The sequence below is a fragment of the Gallus gallus genome, chromosome 7 (assembly GCF_016699485.2).
Source record: "Gallus gallus isolate bGalGal1 chromosome 7, bGalGal1.mat.broiler.GRCg7b, whole genome shotgun sequence".
Taxonomy (NCBI): domain Eukaryota; kingdom Metazoa; phylum Chordata; class Aves; order Galliformes; family Phasianidae; genus Gallus; species Gallus gallus.
This window is the reverse complement of record NC_052538.1, coordinates 29,872,646-29,892,438: the sequence shown is the minus strand read 5'-3', so window position 1 is coordinate 29,892,438 and position 19,793 is coordinate 29,872,646. Positions and strand designations below refer to the sequence as shown.

Here is a 19,793-nt window from a genome sequence, read left to right as displayed (position 1 = left end):
TCTGAATCATATGAATGAGGAGAGACATTTTCCATGTTTCTACATATCTGAGGCTGGAAGGGCAGTGTATCCCTTTGTTAACCCTGTTGTGGAGTTATAGGCACCTGCTGCCCCTAACAAACACACAGCAGATCTGTTCAGGCATCTGCTGTGACCACTCAATGTCTAGATAGGTATATCCAGAAAAGAAAATTTAAAACATTAGAAAATTACATAGAAAAATTGTAGTTTTAATTTTTTTCGCTAGAAAGAAGATTCAGTATCAAGAGAAGGTGGTAACTTTACTACATCAGAAGCAACCCTGCAAGTTTCTCAGTTACATATAAGAACTTTCCTGAACCAATAGATATTTTTAAGTCAACATGTGTATGGGCAAAATTAAATAAGCATCATCAATTGCAACATTTACTTACTAAGCCTATTTTCGGAATTCAGTGCAATAACTAGGTAACTTCTACAGTTTGTTACTGTCAGGAAACTACTATGAAGACAGAAGTAGAAATAAAATTTTCACTTCCGTTTGGAAGTGCCTCCACTTTTTGCTTCAAATGGATGAATATAAGCACTTTAACTAGCAAATACACAAGGATTAGCCCATTGGAGCTATCCATCCTGGAGATACCTGAAGAGCAACATCATTCATACAGCCACCAGAACAATATATAATCAAAACGTAAGTAACTGTTAAAGGCTTTTCTGTTCTTGCTGTTTACTACAGATGCTTCAAGATATTTCAAATTTAGGGCATCAAAAGTCAAAAACTGAAACTCTAACAAGGCAAATAGTGTTCTTTGCCATAGATGAAGTCCCAGGCAGCAAAAAGCTACGTAGATACACAAGTCTGAGAACTTCTACCAAGCTTCTTAAAATTTGCTTGTGAGTATTGAAACTGTGAGACTTGTCAACTCCAATAATAACCAAATTCATTTGTCCTAAGTACTGATTAAATGTGTTTTCTAGTCAGACAAAAATCATGGTCCTTTGCCTACAAACGAGGAAGCAACAACAAGAATTTACTTCTATCACTTATCTGCAAATCTACTGAAATAACAGCATCAAATCTTGCTTTTGTCAAACTATAAAAGGTAAAATGAAAAATGACCTTGTATATTTATTTATATTCCTGAAACTATAACAATATTATACTAGCTCACATTCCAATGATGATTAAGACATAGTGTTGCATTCCTTGTCATAATAACATGGTTCACTCTGACAGCACTCTCCAAGTGCTATATTTCTTTAGTTTCTAACCTGTCTTCAGTCTAACGAAGACCAAAGACTTATGAAAAAGTTACTGCAAGGCAAACAGTAATATAAAATGAATGCAAAGGGCTTTGCTAAATTCCTATGAGCACACTTCTATATTATTTGGGAAATGAGACACAGAAGACCTCTCTGACTCAGAAACAAACAGGTGTTGAATATCCTAATATGAACAGGATAGGACAGAGAAGCGAACATTTAGGTCTGCTGGCATGCTTTAATCATGTCATCATTTCACAATCACTCTCCCTGACTTCCTGTCAATGGCACTTCCCTACCCAAGCTTATATCTACTCCATTTTACAATATCTGAACACAGACTCTGAAAATTAGTATTTATTTTGCTAGGAAATCCAAGTGCCGGCAAGTCTTATGTTGGCCTGACTTCTAATGTACAATCATTTTAAAGTATGAAATGCTATTAATAAAGTGGACTACACCTGTTTGGCAAATAATATTATTTTCTGCAAGTTATCACAGAAAGTCTTCTCTGAGCCTGTAAAAGATCAGTGTTATTAAGTGTAATTGATTTGGCTTAAAGTTTTGAATTTTGCTTTCTAAGACATTTCAAATATCTGCAACTGAAAAAACACAGAGCATAGAGAGAGAAAATACAGATTTAGCCATCCAAAAATATATATACCTACCTGCTACATTAAGCTTTTCAACTGCTCCTAAGCTGGGAGCTGGAGTGGTAGTATTGTTGGTAGAGTTTGCTCCTGTTCCATTAAGTACAAGATTTTCCACTTTGGACTCCAGTTTCCCAATGCGCTGCAAGATATTATCCAACAAGACTGCAAGTGTTTTCTTCAGATCTACAAAGGAAAAGTTAGATTGCTAAATAATGAATGCACACCATCAGACAGAATCAAAAATAGATATAAGAATGAGACTGGAATATACACACACACACTTTATCAGTGCACTATTGTTCCCTATTTTCCTTGGCCTTAGAATCTTACCAAGCTTTCCTTGATGTGTCTACTGGTCTTATAAAGCACAGTACAACTCACAGATGTATCCTACATTCAAGGAGAAGTATGAACCTAAGTGGGTATACACATATGAAAAACAGAAAAAAAGTACGTTTCGTAATAGTTCAAGTAATAATAAGTTACTTAAATAGCAATGAATGCCTGCATTCTACTTATAAGTGACCAACATCTGCCTTCATGTGCTATTCCTGAGCTCTGTGCAAACACACCTTCACTTTACCTAGAGACATACTATAGCCTCTCTAACTGCAATGTCCTAAGAAAAACAAAAGAACTTTACCGCAAAAACACATCCCAAATAATTCAATTTTTGCAAAATTGCCCATCCAATCTACAACAATCATCTGAACATGTCAAATTAAGCATCAAGTAGAAAGAAAAAAAGAGAAATGAAGGACAAAGTACTTTCATTCAAAAGCAAAGCCAGAATTAGATTTGACTGAGATATTGGACCTGGAAGTCTTTGCTGTATTACCCAACTATTTCAATAACAAGACCTAATTCCATAATAAAGAGCTCCTAGAGAAACAGAATCCAACATTCTGTCAGATTCTCAGTCACTTGGAAAACAAATTTCCACTTCCAAAAGACGGGACAGCTTTGAACCGGTACAGAAACCTCCTGCCTCTCTTCCACCACAGCCAGGCTTTACACTGGCACAAAGTGCAGAAATGTACCGAAAACACCATAAAATCACTTCTTTCTTCAGTCTGTGAGGGTGTCTACTTATCTGTTTGATCAGATGTAGCATTTCCATTTGCAAGGAAACCAACAAACAGTATTTGGAGTTTGCCTATCATGTAACAACCCAAAATGTGTTTCGTGATTTTTTTTTTCTTTTCTATTTCTTTTGTTCAGCTTTCTCAAGGTAACACAAACACTTGGGTAAGCTAAAAGAATTACAAGCAAGAGAAAAAAATAGACCACTATCATCTTAAAAATGTATAATTCAAGTGGCAATAAGCCAAACCAGATGAAAGTATTGTTCTTTGTTCATTTACCCTTGTCTCAGGATTAAGGAATTTGGTATGATGAATTTACATTATTTTCCCCACATAATTACATATATACATGTATAATACCCCTTCTGCTTTCAACAACTTTAGAATCAGATAATTTTCTGATCTGCAACAGAAAATTCCTCCATACATTTGAAGAGATTAATGTCCCAACATCAGTTGTAGTTTTGCCATAAAAGACTTTATACTTTTTCTTAGGAGCAGCTCAAATCTTATGCAGATGTGAGAGTAAATAAGGGAAGGCCGTTACAATTGGAAAGATTATGATCATTTTCTTCTAATATAAAGGAGTCCTATTTCTTCAATGGAGCCATAAAGTTGGTTTGGTTTTTTTTTTTTTTTTTTTTGTAATTGTGTTTTCTTTAGTCTTCTGAAGACTGGAATATGCTAATAATATGGACTGTCTTGATATAATTTTAAACATTGGCACGGCACAATACAGTGAAGGATAAAAGAAGCACTTATGAAAATGTGATGTTTCACAGTGGGAGTCCCGAAGACAGTGTTAAGTCTGCAGAAGGAAGGAGTGGAACAGGGATTTAACACCAACAAAAACATAGAACAGAGGAAGAAAATCCAGGAAGAAAGGTAGAGTGGAATATTCAGGAAAAAATGAGAAAGAATCATAGTACAAAAAGGCATACACAAAATATCAAGAGAAAAACAGCTAACATTGTAATCTTTTGATAGTAATACCAAAACATTGCTATAAGACTTCTTGTCAGAACAAAAAAGCAGTTGGAGGCCGATCTAAGAAAGAGAGGGCCAAAGCAGAGGTTCCAAATAATTTTTGCAAAACAACCGTTTACTACTATAAAAATCTAATACTTATTGTGTATATTTCAAGTACAACTTTTTTTTTTTTAAAGAATGCATTTGATCCACTGATCTGACAAGCCAGTAGAAAGTAGAAAGAAAAGTGAGAAAGCAAACAAACTGTGCGATCCAAATTAATGAATGACTGAACAACCCTTGAGTCAGAGTGGCCAAAGCAAGCAAACTTAGTACTTACTCTTGAACACAGGAATCACGACTGTGCTCACTAATAGCAATCAGAGGATAAGATTAAAAGAAATAAAAGGGCAAAAATCAAGAGCATATCCTGTACACTCAGACCTAGCTAGGGCTCCTTTGGTTGGGAATCTTGCGTGAGGCTGTGGGAGGGAGAGGGAGCCTTGAAACTAGATGATCTTTGAGGTCCTTCTTTCCAGCCCAAGTCATTCTGTGACTCTGTAGCAGCAGTTGTCATAGAATAATGAAACAGCTTCTACCCATTATCATTAACTTGAGACAGTAATGTGTTTATTCCTAAACAACTAATCTGATAATTTGCTATCAACAAATCATTTGGTGTGCCAAGGACAGTGACTAACTGGCTATACTATTCAATTTAATACAGTATTATTTAATCCAGTGCCATCCACTCACCATAGCACTTTTCCCACTGCGTTTTTACATGATTTTACATCCTTCAAAACAGTTTAATTTGAAAAAACTTGTCTAAACTTGTCTTTAAACTAAACATTATTTCTATTCATAGACCTTGAAATTTCCATGCAAAATTTAGCTTTAACTTAAAAAATTTTACAGAGTTATTTCATGCATCTTCAAATGCCTTTAACTTCTCCCAGGGAACTTAACCACTGTTTGGCAGCAAGTCAACTTGTTCCACAGTAGGATTCAGAACAGGAAATAACAGCCATAGGCAAAAAATTGAAGGAGAATTCAGATTAAGGATATCCTGTACTCTCAGGCCTAGCCAGGGCACAGATTAATGCAGTTATCCTGCAACTTCAGGAGAAAGATAAAGTTTTTTTGTTTTTTATTTTTTTCTTCATCAACCATCCTTACAAGATAATGGGACACTGATAATTGTTAAATAGCAGATAGAGGGTTTTTAAAGCCTATGCAAACAATTCACAAGCTGGTCAAGAGAGGTGCTCCTTTCTCTCTACTCAGAGTTGGTGAAGCCACATCTGGAGTGCTCCCCAGTACAGCAGAGACGTGGAGCTCCTGGTTAGAGTTCAGCAAGTAATCAATGGACAGGAGCATCTATCCCATGAGGAGAGGCCGAGAGAACCGGGAGGACTGCTCACCGTAAAGAAGAAGAGGATCAGGGGGACTTTATCACAGCGTACAAATAACTGAGGGAGGTTGCAGAGAGGCCTGAGACAGCTATTTTCAGGGGTGTCCAGGACCAGGATAAGAGGCAATGTGCACAAACTGGAACACAAAAGGTTTCATCTAAGCATCAGAAAGCACTTCTGTGCTGTGTGGGTGAGAAAGCACTGACATGGGTAGCCCAAAGAGGTTGTACAGTCTCCTCCTTGGAGATGTTCAAAAGCCACCCAGATGCAGTTCTGGACACGCTGCTCCCGGTGCTGGGGCAGAGGTTGGAGCAGATGGACCCAGAGATCCCTGCCAATCTCAAACATTCTGCAAATCTGTGAAAGCGTTAAAGGACCTCTACTTGCTTGGAAGACTTCAATCCAAATATTTATCTAGAGCAACTCTATTTAGCTTGCACTGCTCCGTAAAATTACAATACCGGTATAGATCAAAGTGCAGACACACATCAGTAGAATTTATTGAAGAATTGAGGAATAGGGACTCCCTGTTTAAATTTAATCAACAAAGCAATGTAATTGTTAGGTATGTTACAGATGATACTCTCAGCCTTACTGGAAATAACCTTTTTATGAACTCCAACATTCTTTTTTTCTTTTCAGAGGAAGAAGTGGTAAGAGAAATGAGAAGACATCCAGTACAATATTTTCATTATATGCACCAAAGAAAAATGAGTATGAAGAGAAAACTACAGAAAACAGTGCAAATATGATCTGCTGCATCCTAACCATCATTATTTTCCAATCCTACAAAAAAATAACCAAACTTGATTATTGATAGCAGAATATTAAGACAACTAGAAAAGAAAACAAATCTAGATGACTTTTCTATTAATTATTCTTATTATTACTTTTCTATTAATTATTACTTTTCTATTAATGATTCAGATAGCCTAAAAGCACATGGGTAAGTAGGAAAGAAAGTGAGCTTAAAAATAGCTAAAAAGGTGTATGATGTGATTCTATCAGATTAAATAGAATCCTCACCTCACGTAATATTACATTTTTGTTTTCATATTATTTTCTAATAATATGCTTCATTCACTTTTACATGCTTTGCTTCATACATACACACACAGAAACCTAAGTGCCATGTTGTACGAAATAGATGACAGGAAGTACTACAAACTGCCAGACAAAGCACTGCAATTCATGAAAAGAACGTTCTCTACTCTGAGGTATATGTGATATATTCAGGCTTAGATTTAACCTTAGGCCACATACATAAGCTAAAATGTTAAGGAAATTGACTGGACATAAAGGTGCGATGGAAAAGAGAAGAAGATAAACAGAGCAGGTCTCCGCTTCATCAACAAAACCTTGTACAAGGAATTTCTTACAACTCTGACATGCCAACTGAAAAGTCTCATAAGGTTCTCCCTAACAGCAAAACCACACATTTTTTAAAATCAAGTTCTAACACGTAACTTGAGGCATAACATATATGGCTACTACACAGATGTAGGGGAAAAAAAAAAGCAGATAATTTCAGTTCCAAGTGACTGAAAATTTAAATTTTGTCCCATTTCATAACTTACAAGCAAAAAATGTTCTTCTCCATCTGTGCAGAAAACCTGCAGTATGAAGTACTGTCAATTGAGCAGCGTTACAAAGTACAATGTTTGGACATCTCAGAAAAGCCCTTGATCAGATTATCATGTAATCTAGAACACACACTTACCGTATGCTGTCACTGTTCCAACATAAGGTCCATCAACCACATTTTTATTTTCTTCAGCTAATGCTTTGATGTATCTTTTGCTGAGATCCAAAATTTGTTCACGCAGGACTGAACTGCTTTCATGTTGCGTTTGCTGCTGAATAGTAAAATGCAGAAGCATCATTCCCCAAATAAAACCAAAAGTCACCAGAAAAAAGCCAAGTTTCTGAGAGGACAGCTTCCATGGAGAGAATGCCATGATTCCCAACAGCTTCTCACAGTTAGTACAAAGGTTCCTAAAGCACAAAGCCAAAGAGCAAGTTCATGGTCCAAGTACACGCAGATCACAGAGCAGGACTCAGTCTTATTCCGACTCCTTAGTCAACATATATCCATATTTCAGCTCCATCCTGTTGCAAGAGGAAAAAAAAGTAGCAAAGTTAACACAAAATATGAGAAATTTTTATGAGTTACGCCGAGTCTTTACCATAACCAGTACTAAAAAGATGTAGACAATATGCCTTTTTTCAAGTGTTTGATTTGTATGCATCAATATTGTGCTGCGTTAGAGCACAAACAAAAAAAGAAAAGCACTGGAAACAGAACAAAGAAAAAGCGATGTGCCTGAGCAGGTGTAGAACACCTCTCAATATCTGGATCAAGTTCAATGCTTGAAGCTGTTTCCAATCTAAATTTCAAGACAAGGTTGCTTCAACATATTTTTATTTTTCCTGTGTGTAAACAAAACTTTGTGATGTTGCCAATGCAGCAATTTAAGACGATTCTTAACGTAATTCAGTTCTCAGAAAACAAGTAATTTTAGCTGGCAATGACACTGTTAGGAGATCCTGGCAAGAGCTACGGCATATGGCTAGATAGATGATCAGGAAATCAGACTCCCTCAGGGGTAAAGAGCGAGGAGAAAAAAAAAAAGGAAAAAAGAAGTCTACATTATTTAAAGCAATACTCTCTCCTGGCTTACACTGCAAGTAGTCAGAAGGCTGGAATAATCTCTTCTTGCTCCTGTGTGGCCTCTGCCATGCATCGTTACTCCTTATTCATAAAATGTAATCCAATGAGTCTGCACTTTACAGCTGAATTCAAAACACGTACTTCTGAATGCTACAACACATCTTTTGTATCTAAAATTAATATTCTCTGTGCTTTTCCCACACTAAGGAAAAAGAGTTGGCTAGCTGCCTTCAAGAGAAACAGTAGTACCATCTTTTCACTGTAAACTCGAAGATAAAAACTGGCATAAAGTATCCCAAGGCAAGAAAAGCTCTGCAATGAGGGCCAGAGGCAGGGTCTTTAGCATAACACCCTACAATAGAAGAAAGGTAATTCAAAGGTAATTAAGTGTAACCTATCATGTTAAAACACAGATTTGGTAAAATGTGATCCTTTTAACTTCGTAATGCTCCCAGACAGGATTAGAAAATATAACGTTCCCTTCCATTCTACACATGCACAGATAATGCAGACGTTACTTTGTTTTAATAGGATAATTACACAGATGCCTGCTGGCAGTACTCTGTTAAAATTCCCTTTTGATCTTCCCCTTTCAGTTCGACCAACAGTTCTGCAAAAGGATAGAGATGCCTTTGGACTACTCAACTTCCAACACAACTTGTGGGTGCACGTACATTACTGATTACTACTGATTGCCAAAATGAATGCATTACACAGAAAATCTAAAAGCAGAACAGAAAGTAACTGTACCATGCATTTATGCTGCTAAAAGAACAATCTGTAGCCATCTGTTGCTTAGGAAGAATGGCAAAGAAAAAAATGAGACTTCACCGAAAAACATTACAAAAGATTGAAACTGCTTTCCATAAACGTAAGTCAATTTCTCAAGAAAACGCAAACTTTACTTGTTTCAGTTCACTTCACTATAGTCTAGGGACACTCCTGGGCCGACTACAAAGTAGAATATCATCATTTTACTAAAAAACGAATGCTGTACTATTTCTCTTGCAACATCTGATGTGAAAAAAATGGATGGATAGTTAAAACAACATTGCAATTTCAAAAAGAAATCTGAAATATCCAACATAATTCCCTCAGTGACTTGGTTTCATGAAAGAACTGACAGCGTACTCTATAGCAGTAGGACCTTTAGTTAAAACAGTCAGTATTTCTTATCCCCCATTACCAGTTTTACATGAAGATGAAAACAGTGAACAAGAAAGTAAACCTACCAGTAGACATGTGCTAACAAGTTTTTGTAATTAGTTTAGGAGATGACACAGTAAATACTAAAAAGCAATTCAAAAAATGGAAGTATCGTTTTTTATTTGGCACGTGTCTAACCTTATCAGCATTATCTACATAAATAAAGCTGTTAACTTTTCTATCCTGTTCATCAACAAACAGGAAAAGAATCTTAAATACATTCAAAAAAATAAGAAGGTAGTCAGGAAATATTGAAGTTTTTCCGTGAGAAAGAATTAAGATACTCTGGCAAAGGGAAGAATGGCCCCCACTACTTTGAGTCATAAAAGAAAAAAGAAATCAGCTCTTATGGAAACATATCTGTATGTGCCTCTAAAGTGTAACAGACTTCTCTCTTTTTTCTTTTTAAAGCTTTGAAAGAGGTGGTCTCACTCTAAGATAACTCTTGAAACAATTCCAGTACCTCTCCAGATATGTCCTCGTTGTTCGGTTTTATATGGAAACGTTAGGAAGATGATTCATCCTGATTTTCTGACAACACCTAATGTACCAAAACTAAAAGTCAAGTGAGAAAAACAAGGTGAAAATGAAAAGATATACAAGGCACAAAAGCCCACACTTTAATAAAAGATCAGTTTTGTTCTGTTCTTCCTTAAATTCAACCCCGACCATTCAAAATCTCATCATAACCAAATCAGTACACATTTTTCCCTTATTTCAGACACACTTTATTTTCTCTTTTAAACAGATCACCCATTGCAATAAACGTAACTCAAAACAGAACTGCTACTGCCCTAAACAGACACGGTTAGCACATTTCTTTGGAATAAAGGGCTAACTTTATACCCATTCTACATAGGTATAAGAATTTTAATAATATTAGTATTTTCAGTATTTCAAACAGTTTCATTAAAGCACTTTTCCTGTTCCATACTCAATAAGCCACTGTTCAACACCTGAACAATTCATCAGTTAGAGAGGATAATATTACCATTCCTACATCATCATAACCAAAAAGTCCTCATACTATTTAGGATATTAGGAAAGTAATACCGAAGTGACCACGTATACCAGAGATGCAAACCTCAGCATTTTAAGACTTCATGTTGCAGGTGAACTTGTTTTATTTGTTCGAAGGCTTAAAATACAGTACAAACTATTAACGTTCATGTGAACAGATTTTGATGTTCATCTACAGTACAGCTAGAAGAGATTAAGTAAAGTCTCTGTAGTACGTACCTACAGAAAGATTAAAGCTCTCTGCTCAATCCGCAGCTATGTAAGGAATGAAGTCAGGGGTAAGCCTGGAACTGCACTATCCTCAGCTAAGATTCAAGGGGAAATTCCACACTGTTCATCAACATCTCTACAGCTAAAAAACCTTAATTGTTCGTAGCCAAAGCAGAAGCACAGAAGTAGCAGCAGATAAACATTATTTATTATTAATTTATTATGAGCATACTCATATTGCATGACTAGTAAACAGTGTATAAGCATTTCTGTACCAAGTGGCTCAGTGAAAATAGCACTGCTGCTGTGAGGAATAGACCTCAGGCCTTCCAGCAACTGCGAGGCCGAAATGGCTGCCTGAGAGCCACCCCTTGGCAACATCACAGGGCCCAGGACTAGGAAGCACCCAGAAACACATAGGGCTCTCCATCACAGGATGCAGCTACCAGTGCTTAACACACAGCGTCAGCTCTGCGGTGCTGTGTGCTCATCACTTACTTAAATAGAGATTGTTACAAATTAAGTGCTTTGAATATGCAGTGACAGTGATGAGGAACGAGTAAGAGACAAACAATAGCGATATGCACTGTTAGCAAGTATCAGCCTAGTGAAGTTCTGTCTTAAACTTTTTAAATCTGTAGAAAGCAAGTTTACCAGTCTTCTTAACCTTCACTCACAGCAATCTCTAATTCTCCTTATTTCTAATTCTCCTCTTACCCACATGCATGCACAAACACGAACTCAGCCTCAACATCACACCACCACGCCTAACTGACAAATTTCGCTACTGCATCACAGCCAACTCCAAGAGGTTCTCTTAGAAAACCCACACATTAGGATCCTAATGCAAACATTGATCTGTTTTCCAGACTGTTTGCTGAAGAGGCCACGCTGCACTTCTGCTTGCAACCATCTGATACTGTAGAACAACTCCTAACAGGCTAACAGAGGACAAACATCAAGATGTGAATTTCCTCCACTCTTACAAAAGATACATTAACCTAGAAGTTAATGACAATTCAAGCGTCAATCCAGTGGTCTGCCAAGACACCAGAGCCACAGCCAGAAAATAGTGGTGAGTGAAAACACTTGCCACATCCCCACACTCCTCTGCTAAGGCATGCCAGGAGCCATGCTTTGTGCAGAAGCAGATGTAATACGTCTTAAAAGAGACAGGCAACCCTATAAAACCTCCTTTCTAGGAGAACTGAGTGCAGCAGGGATTGCTAGGCTTTAATAGTGTAAAAGAGACACGCTCCAACATACACATACACTAAAATTCCAGGCTAATGTTAACTCGTCTCCTCCTGCAGCTCCATTGCCTAAACAGATGTGCACTATACCCCAACTGAATGCAAATTAATGGATTTCCTGGTACTGAGGCTTTCTGTTCCTGAGGGAGCGTTCCAGCAGATGTCCCAGCCGTGCTGGCCAGTCTGTGTTCTCAGCCAGCACAATTGTTACTAAAGTCTGCCCACTCCCACCTGCTTTACGCAGTGCAAGATGACAAGCTTCTTTACTGGTGTTGGAAGCTGAACCTGCTTTTCCTTCTTTTATATATATATATATATATATATATATATATATATATATATATATATATATACACACACACATACACACACACACACACACACATACAGCATTAATAATGCAATATACTACTACTTACTACTTAACAGTGATGTACAGTGATCACAAAAGACCAGAAAAAAATCATAAGAGAGAAGAAAAAATAAGCCAGGTTTCTGATAAGAATGCTTACATTTGAACACAACTTCTGATTTGACCATACCACATACACTTTATCTCCAGCACTGACATGCCAACAAAACAGACTCAGGAAATACCCTCTGGTAGCATAAAACCACACACGTATCTAATCAAAACTCAATGCCCTAAACTGCTATGTTGAAGGTTCAGAAACTGCTTCACTGTCATTTTAGTCAATGACCATCTTAAATGCAAAAACCATGGGGCAGGCAGTAAATCCAGCTCTTTCCACACCTGGTTACCCTGAAGTGAGGAAATACGTGGTCAGATCAGAGTTAGTCTCCTGATTTCAACAACTAACCAGAATTTATTTCAATTGTATGTATATGATGGCCCATAGGTATTAAGCCACCTCAAAAGATTTTCATCAGTTTCAATATAAGCTCTCAACACTTAGTTGTGATCATCCTGTAACACACTCCCTACACACCTCAAAGACTTTCCAACCCCAGCTACTGAGGAAGGAGAAGCAGCTGAAAAAAGATCATGCAGTTGTACCAGCCTTGTCTAGTAGCAAAATCATGCATAAACATTCATGCAAGTGTACGTTCTGAAACGGACATTCCTTAGTATACAAAATGATGCAGAAAAACATTTCCTCATCTGAACCACACAGCCTTAGTTCTGTTCTTCTTTCTACTGCTTAACTTTATTTTCAGCAATGTTTCTGCCAACAAGTTCTTTTCCTTTAGCTGACAGATGTCATTGCTTCTTTTCTCTCAGCCCCCCCGCCCACAGCTGAAATGGTACCACGTACTGCTCTGAAGTGGCAACTTGGGATGCAATACCATGAAGTGAGAAAAGCAGCACAACACTGGGTCACAACAGTGAAAGCAGACCAGATGGACTGAGGGAGAGTAAAAGCATAAATACTGGGTTTGTTTTTTTAGGCTTGGGGGACATGTTTGCTTTTGTGTGTGTGCATGTAGTAGAAATTGGCAGGAGGTGGTAGGATGAAGTGGAAGGAGAGAAAAGATGCCATAAAAAAAGTAAATTTTCATCTTGAGCAAGCAGCTCGCCTTCACTTTCAAAAATAAATTTCTCCACATAGAAACAGTTTGGGTGGCAGCTCAACAAGCATTTCCCCATGTAGGCCTGTGATTTTACAGCGCACTCCAAGATGTTTCCAATTTTCTACCAAGCATATAATTTTCTGCAGTTTAGTCCTACAGAAGTTAAATTGCCTTTTTCCCTCTTTTTCTTTGCTTACCCTAATATTTCAGGGAGGGAAGAGAAAAAAATTAACAGTTACACAGTGATTATAGTGGCAAATCTCCCTGCAAACACCTTGTCAGCCAGAACCAAGAGACAAGGAAAGGATACACAACGCTACACCCAGGATGTAAGAAAAGTCTGCTTTTTCCCCTCATAGTGGGCAAAAGGATTGCCCTACAGCCATCAAACAGTGCCACAAATGTTATTACTTACTTTTACACACCAAGCTGTCATGCTAAATACCATTCTCCATTTTTCTACCTAAAACCCTTTTGGAAGTCACAAACTCTACAGGTGTTTTATGCAGCTTAAACGATTTAACATAAAACATTTGGAAAAACGTTGCATCCTCAACCTTCATGTTCTGCTTAATTCAACCTTTTACTGGATTTTCTTTAAAGAATTCATAAAAAAGTTTTAGTAGATGAGAGAACACTAAGTTTCAAGTGAAGATGCATATCAATCTGACAATTCTGGAGCACGGATAGAGTGGACAACTACGTAGAATGAAAACAACTACATCAAAATACAGCTGACAAACAAGACAATGAAAAAATACTACTCAGGCAGTAGACCTGGAGCTCAAGAGTTCCCCAACATTAATGTGAAAGAAGCTCACAACTGAAGATTTTATATGGAGAAAGAACAGGACAAGGGATTTTGTATGATCTCATTGTTTTTAACTCATATGGATTAAAAGCAAAAGGATAGAAGAAAATCTAAAAGGTAAAATTCTTATGGATTGAAGTTCTTATGATTTAAATAATCCTTAGGGATTAAAACCATTCCAGACAATGCATTTAAGGCCATAATCACAAACTATCTTGATCTTTTAATAACAGTGCCTAGAGATTAAAAAACTGGACTAATTTAAGGATTAGGAATAGGAAGACTTCCTCCAACTTTAGAGCAACAGGAATATTCCTGACTTTGAACAAATGAAAGAAACTGGAATTTTTACAGCTATTTACAGGCAAATTGTAAGGTAAATTACTCACATTTCTTGTCACTGCATTAAAGGATTCCCCAAGCTGCATTTTTTGCTCAGGAAAAGGATGCGTTGGCATGTCAGCATGGTGATCAAGAGATTAAGAAAGTTGTTTTTCATTATATTTTGCAAGAAAGAAACTTAAAAAATAGACTGAAAGCCCCAGTCCTCCTAAGACTTACACGAGATCCCCCAAACCAGCAAAAGAAGTCCGCAAGTGATTTTCATGCTTTCAAGAGTCCCTTGTACAAACAAACCTTAACAAACTTCATTAACTTAGATAAATTAAAAAATAGATATCATGGATAAGAAGTTTTCTAATGTGGACACAAGTACATAACTTCTCTTCTCCTCACATCTACCAAACGTGACGTCCATCTCATATATGACACCATCTTATGTTATTTTCAATTTTACATTTGGCATTTGACCACTGAAAGGCATAGGTCTGGCACTTGCTACTTCTTAGATCGACTTAGATCAGTTATGAACAAAAAGCTTGTCATTGTTTTTTCTTTGCAATCCTGTGCGTACAACTTGGTTTCAGGGAATTCTCTCCTGTCTCCTTAAAACACACTTTACCTACTGTAACAAGAGTTAAGGAAAATTGCTTTGAACTTATTCAGAAAATATTTTTAATGACAAAATAGAATTAACTTCAGCTTACAATCCAAGCAACCAAATCACTTAGCACTCTGAGAAGAAATGTTTATTATATAAAAAATCTAATCTGTTAGCTCATTTCATGCATCCAGCAGATACTTCAGACTCGCTCACTGCTGTTAACCACAAATCAGCCTGTTACATCACATCTTGCAGTCTGTCCAAGAGAAAAACAAGCAGCTCTCAACAGCAGCCCTGTCCAGTTCACAGAGAAAAGTCAAGAAGTGCTTTGTATTTAACAAGAAAGCTCTCATCAATGTGGATGCCTAACTACCATCTCTTGTCAACTTGATTGTCAGCACACTAAATGTAGTCTTTAGACAGCTGAAAATACAGTACAAGATTTAAGGAAAGATCCAAACATGTTCATGCTCAAAATGCTCATTACATCTTACAGGAAAAGTTTGTGAAGAATAGAAGACATTTAAGTTTTTAAGTACATCTGTGTAAGAAAATCAACTTACTTGAATTTCTCAGACTTTGCTGGGAATGGCAGATAATTAATCCAAAAAAGAAATTCTCAATTAATTGGGTTTCAATAGATTGCAGCTACAGGATTCTACATCCAAATTTTCCATAAAAGCCACAACAACAGAAGACAGGAAAGCTGAGTTACAATAGAAAGAAAGAATTAAGAAATTTGTAAGTATATGTTATTAAGTAAGATTATACAGTATCATAGGGAGGAAAATAACCCAAATTATTTAAGGTGAACATTAAATAAAGTCTTAAGAAATATTTATTTCTACTTGCTTTAGAACATGTTGAACCTGGGTCAAAGTATAACATTTCTCCCTACAAGTTTGTTCTTGGCAAGCTTCTTGAATACAGTCCAATTTAGGTGGCTAGACAAACGGTTGAAAACACAAACTGCATCTCCAAAGCAGAGTATTTAATGGAACTAAAATTTCAAGTCACCCATTTGGAAACAACAGTGCTACTGATTATTCCATTGCTCCAGTTTCTGTATTTAAGATGTTTTCTTTATTATCAGAAAGGGTGAGATTGCAATTTGTTTGACATCTAATTTAAAAGAAAGACAGCAGAGCATTTGAATGTGTATCTTGTATCTCCTGAATAAATGCTGTTTACAGACACTGGTATTTACCAACCGTTGATACAGTTAGATGAGCACTTCCACTGAAATGAAAGTTGCTACTTTTACTTATAAAGAGAAATAAGAAACAACAGCATTGCAAAGAAATGTGCTTTATATCTGAAGGCAATCAAACCCATTCTAGCTGATGAGTTACAACAGTGTTACTGAGTCAGCAGCAGCACCAGAGCTACAGAGCTGATATTTTTGTTAAACTGTAACAACCTCGTGACACTAAAACAGCATTCCCACTACCAAAATGCTTAACGTATATGTAGTTCTCTACACGTTCAAAAACCCCAATTAAAAACCTGCAGTCGCACGAGACAGACCTTTAGAGCAATAGTAGGGCTTGAAAGCAATGATGGTCCTGTGCTTTTGGAGGAGAAAACACCTGAGGGGAATCGAGTCACTGGATAAATGCTAAATGGAGCATCAGACAAAGCCTTCACTACATATGCAGTTCTCATCTGTCCAGCCAGTTGTGGATAGTAATGAGACAATCCTTTAAAACAGAAGGATTTCTCCCTGCAGACAATTCTCACAATCTGCTATGAATGATACGGCCACAACCACAGAAGTATTTTCAAAGGAAAGCCAGCAGCACAACACTAAACATGGCACCAGTCTCACTTGCTACATGGCATATTTTATAACTGCGATGGATGCACGTGAAAGGCAGCCAGCTTTTCAGTTCTCTGCAAGATTTAATAAAGTATACAAGCTTCCTTCACAGAAGTAGGAGCTGTACTTAGTATAGTGTAGGGCATAAAACTTATAAACTATTTTGAGTAGGTGGAAAACAGCCTCTCTTTTTCCAACATCCCTTGACAGCTGTAGAACAGCTTGTACTGGCAAACTGAGGAATGGCTCTACTTCAGCTGTGGCCCCTTGCAAAACTAAATGGAGAAAGGAAAAAAAAAAAAAAAAAAAAGCTGGAAATACAGCCAGAAGCAGCAGCATAAGGAAAGTGAATCAGTAATATCATACTGTTGCTCTCAAATTCCAAGGAAGAGAGAGAGGGCACACACACTGCCCCCAAATCCAGGAAACAATGTGAGAAAGTCCTGAGCTGATATTCTACATAACATAACAGTTCAATAACCTGCTAGTACTGACGGACAGATGAAGAGCCCAAAAAGCACTCTTCATTGCTTATACCCTGTCAGTAACAATGCACCTTTTTTTTTTCAGCCTCTCACTCCCAAGGTCCTCTTGATAGCTCTAGTCTACCTGTACCAAAGAAAGCTTAAGAAAGCCTGCTGGTTCTAATCCACCTTCTTCAATGTCTCAATGCCTTTTGTAAATCACCTAAATTAGTGGAAACACATTCTTTTCCAAAGTACATTTTCTTGAGGCAATACATTCATTCAAGGTTTGTTAGCAAAAGTAGCTCCATTTTCATTGCTGAAAGCAAACCTTCACAACTTCTGCAGTGCAGTTCCAAAGTAAATGCTAATATCTTGGCAAATTTAATTATTTACAACATCAAATGCTTTAATTTCAGAGTTGTCATGGATTTGCTTTCCCTTCTTGAAGGATGCAGCTAGAACTTACACAAGCTACTTCCTTGCTGAAGTTATCCTTAAATGAACCATGAAGTGAAGTCTGAAGCCTGCCTCTACCAGACAGAAAATCACACCTTAGGTCTCAAAATCTCTGTTTGTGTCAGCATGCAACACAACAGAACAGCAAAACAAAACGATAGGCTTTGAGGACCTGACGTTCACACCACAGGCATTTCAGCTCAGGGATGTATGGGCTGTGCATATTAATAGCAGGGGACGGTGCTGTGCATTTTATCTAGTCCACCTTAATGACTAAATGCCAACAGTCTGAGGACATTTCTTGCATTCCTGGAATGTTTTAATTGAAAGGGAATCTAGTTTGTGATCTCCAAGAGTACCTTGCAATATAAGTTGAAGTGTTATTAGCAAGGTTACAATTCACTTCAAAGAGCAGATCACATTCAAAGCAATGTTTAGGAACATCCCATACTATCTTGAACTACCAAACTCACCACAGAAACAGCCAGAAAAAACCCCCACAAACATAATTCAATTACCTGCAGTTACCCCCTCAAGTAACAAAATGGAAGTTTTAATGACCAAATAGACATACAAGAAGCTACACTTCCTTTACACGTGTTTTGGTTATAGAATGGCATAGAGCTGCAGGCTTACTAAGTCAGAAAACGCTTCCAACCAGAATTTAGCTTACATTTGAATAAGCTGTAACCATATCAAAAAGGGCTGCTGGAATTTCTGCAGCACAGTAACATGCTAAAGCTGTGCACATCACATGCTACCCATTAACCACTGCATTCTGAACTTATGAAGGACAAAATTAGATGACTTGCTTCATTGGAAAATTAGACCAGAAAAATGAAAGAGGCAGCAATTTTGTATTCACGCTTTAGGTATAACAGGTTAAACATAAATAACATGATACAACAGGAAAAATAAAGCTGAGATCTTCTAACTATGGGTAAGAATTTGAAAAAAACCCAGCAATTTATCAACATTGCAATTTATGCAGTTACAGAATAATAGATATGGGAAGGAAGTTGTAGAGAAAACAACAGTAAGAAAGAGGGGAAAAAAAGAGATGAAGTGTTAAGTTAGTTGAGAAATTAAAAGGTGAGAAAGAAAACAAATGCCCCAAGTGAAGACTTGGGGTAGAAGAAAAAAAATTCAATGCAAGTCCAAGGTAGAGTTAACAAAACACACGTTGGACAGACAATGAGGTGCTAGAAAATTATCCTGAAAAGACAAGGGCTTAACTAACCGAACGGCTCAACACACCAGGTCATGCAAGACTATAAAAAGCCAAACAGATAAAGAACAGTAAATACTATTAAATCAACATTATGATTGACATGTCAACAGATAAAAGTGAGTTTACATGGCCACAAGCAACGCTTAACTAATAAATTCTCATATACAATTTGGACTGTAAACATCAATAGAGGATAACTGTTTCTCAAGGGGTTTTCGGTGTTTCCTGATACTATTAGAAGTGGTAGAGCTTTCACCCTGAGTGAGGAACAAGTTGGGTTTTTCATTTATGAGAAAGCTGCAGCCAGTGATTAAACTTCCTGTTTCATTATATTTCTTCAATAAATTCTCAAGGATAACTGGAAATTCCCTCAATTACTATTCCTCAGTATTATTGCTAGTCTTATTCGTATATCAACTTCTCAAAAAAAAAAAAAATCTCATAGTCAGATCTCTATGCAATTATCTTCCAAACACTTGTATCAGTGTACACCATAAGGACCTTGCCCATAGCACAACAAGAAGTGTTCCATTACACGTATATACATTCCCATGTATAATCAATTCTACAGCTCTCCATAGTCATTAGAGACAAGATACAATGCTACCTTTGCACAAAACATTATGGGTCTCTGTTAAGGGAGTATGACAATGCTGGAGGCAACATCTACCATCACAGTAATGACTTAAATTGGTGAACATCACTGAGAGGTCAGCACCAACCCAGAGTTCCTTTAGACTTAAATTTTGCAGAACTTTAATACTTTCACATGTTCCAAAACAGCCATTGTCTTCGAAATGTTTTGA

General features: G+C 37.1%; 1 protein-coding gene across 3 annotated transcripts in view; it reads right to left on the bottom strand.

The window, feature by feature from the left end:
• The window catches only part of MGAT5 (alpha-1,6-mannosylglycoprotein 6-beta-N-acetylglucosaminyltransferase), a 111,375-nt gene that overhangs the window by 61,157 nt on the left and 30,425 nt on the right, over positions 1-19,793 (bottom strand). For 2 of the 3 annotated variants that reach the window (XM_015289923.4, XM_015289924.4), the window contains 2 exons: positions 7,088-7,476; positions 1,914-2,081 (listed from right to left, as the gene is read on the bottom strand). In XM_015289923.4, the coding sequence (XP_015145409.1) occupies positions 1,914-2,081; positions 7,088-7,325 (406 nt within the window). In that variant the 5' untranslated portion in view covers positions 7,326-7,476. Of the gene's footprint in view, positions 1-1,913; positions 2,082-7,087; positions 7,477-8,048; positions 8,391-19,793 lie in introns of all 3 variants that reach the window. The other variant, XM_040704259.2, reaches the window with a different exon arrangement.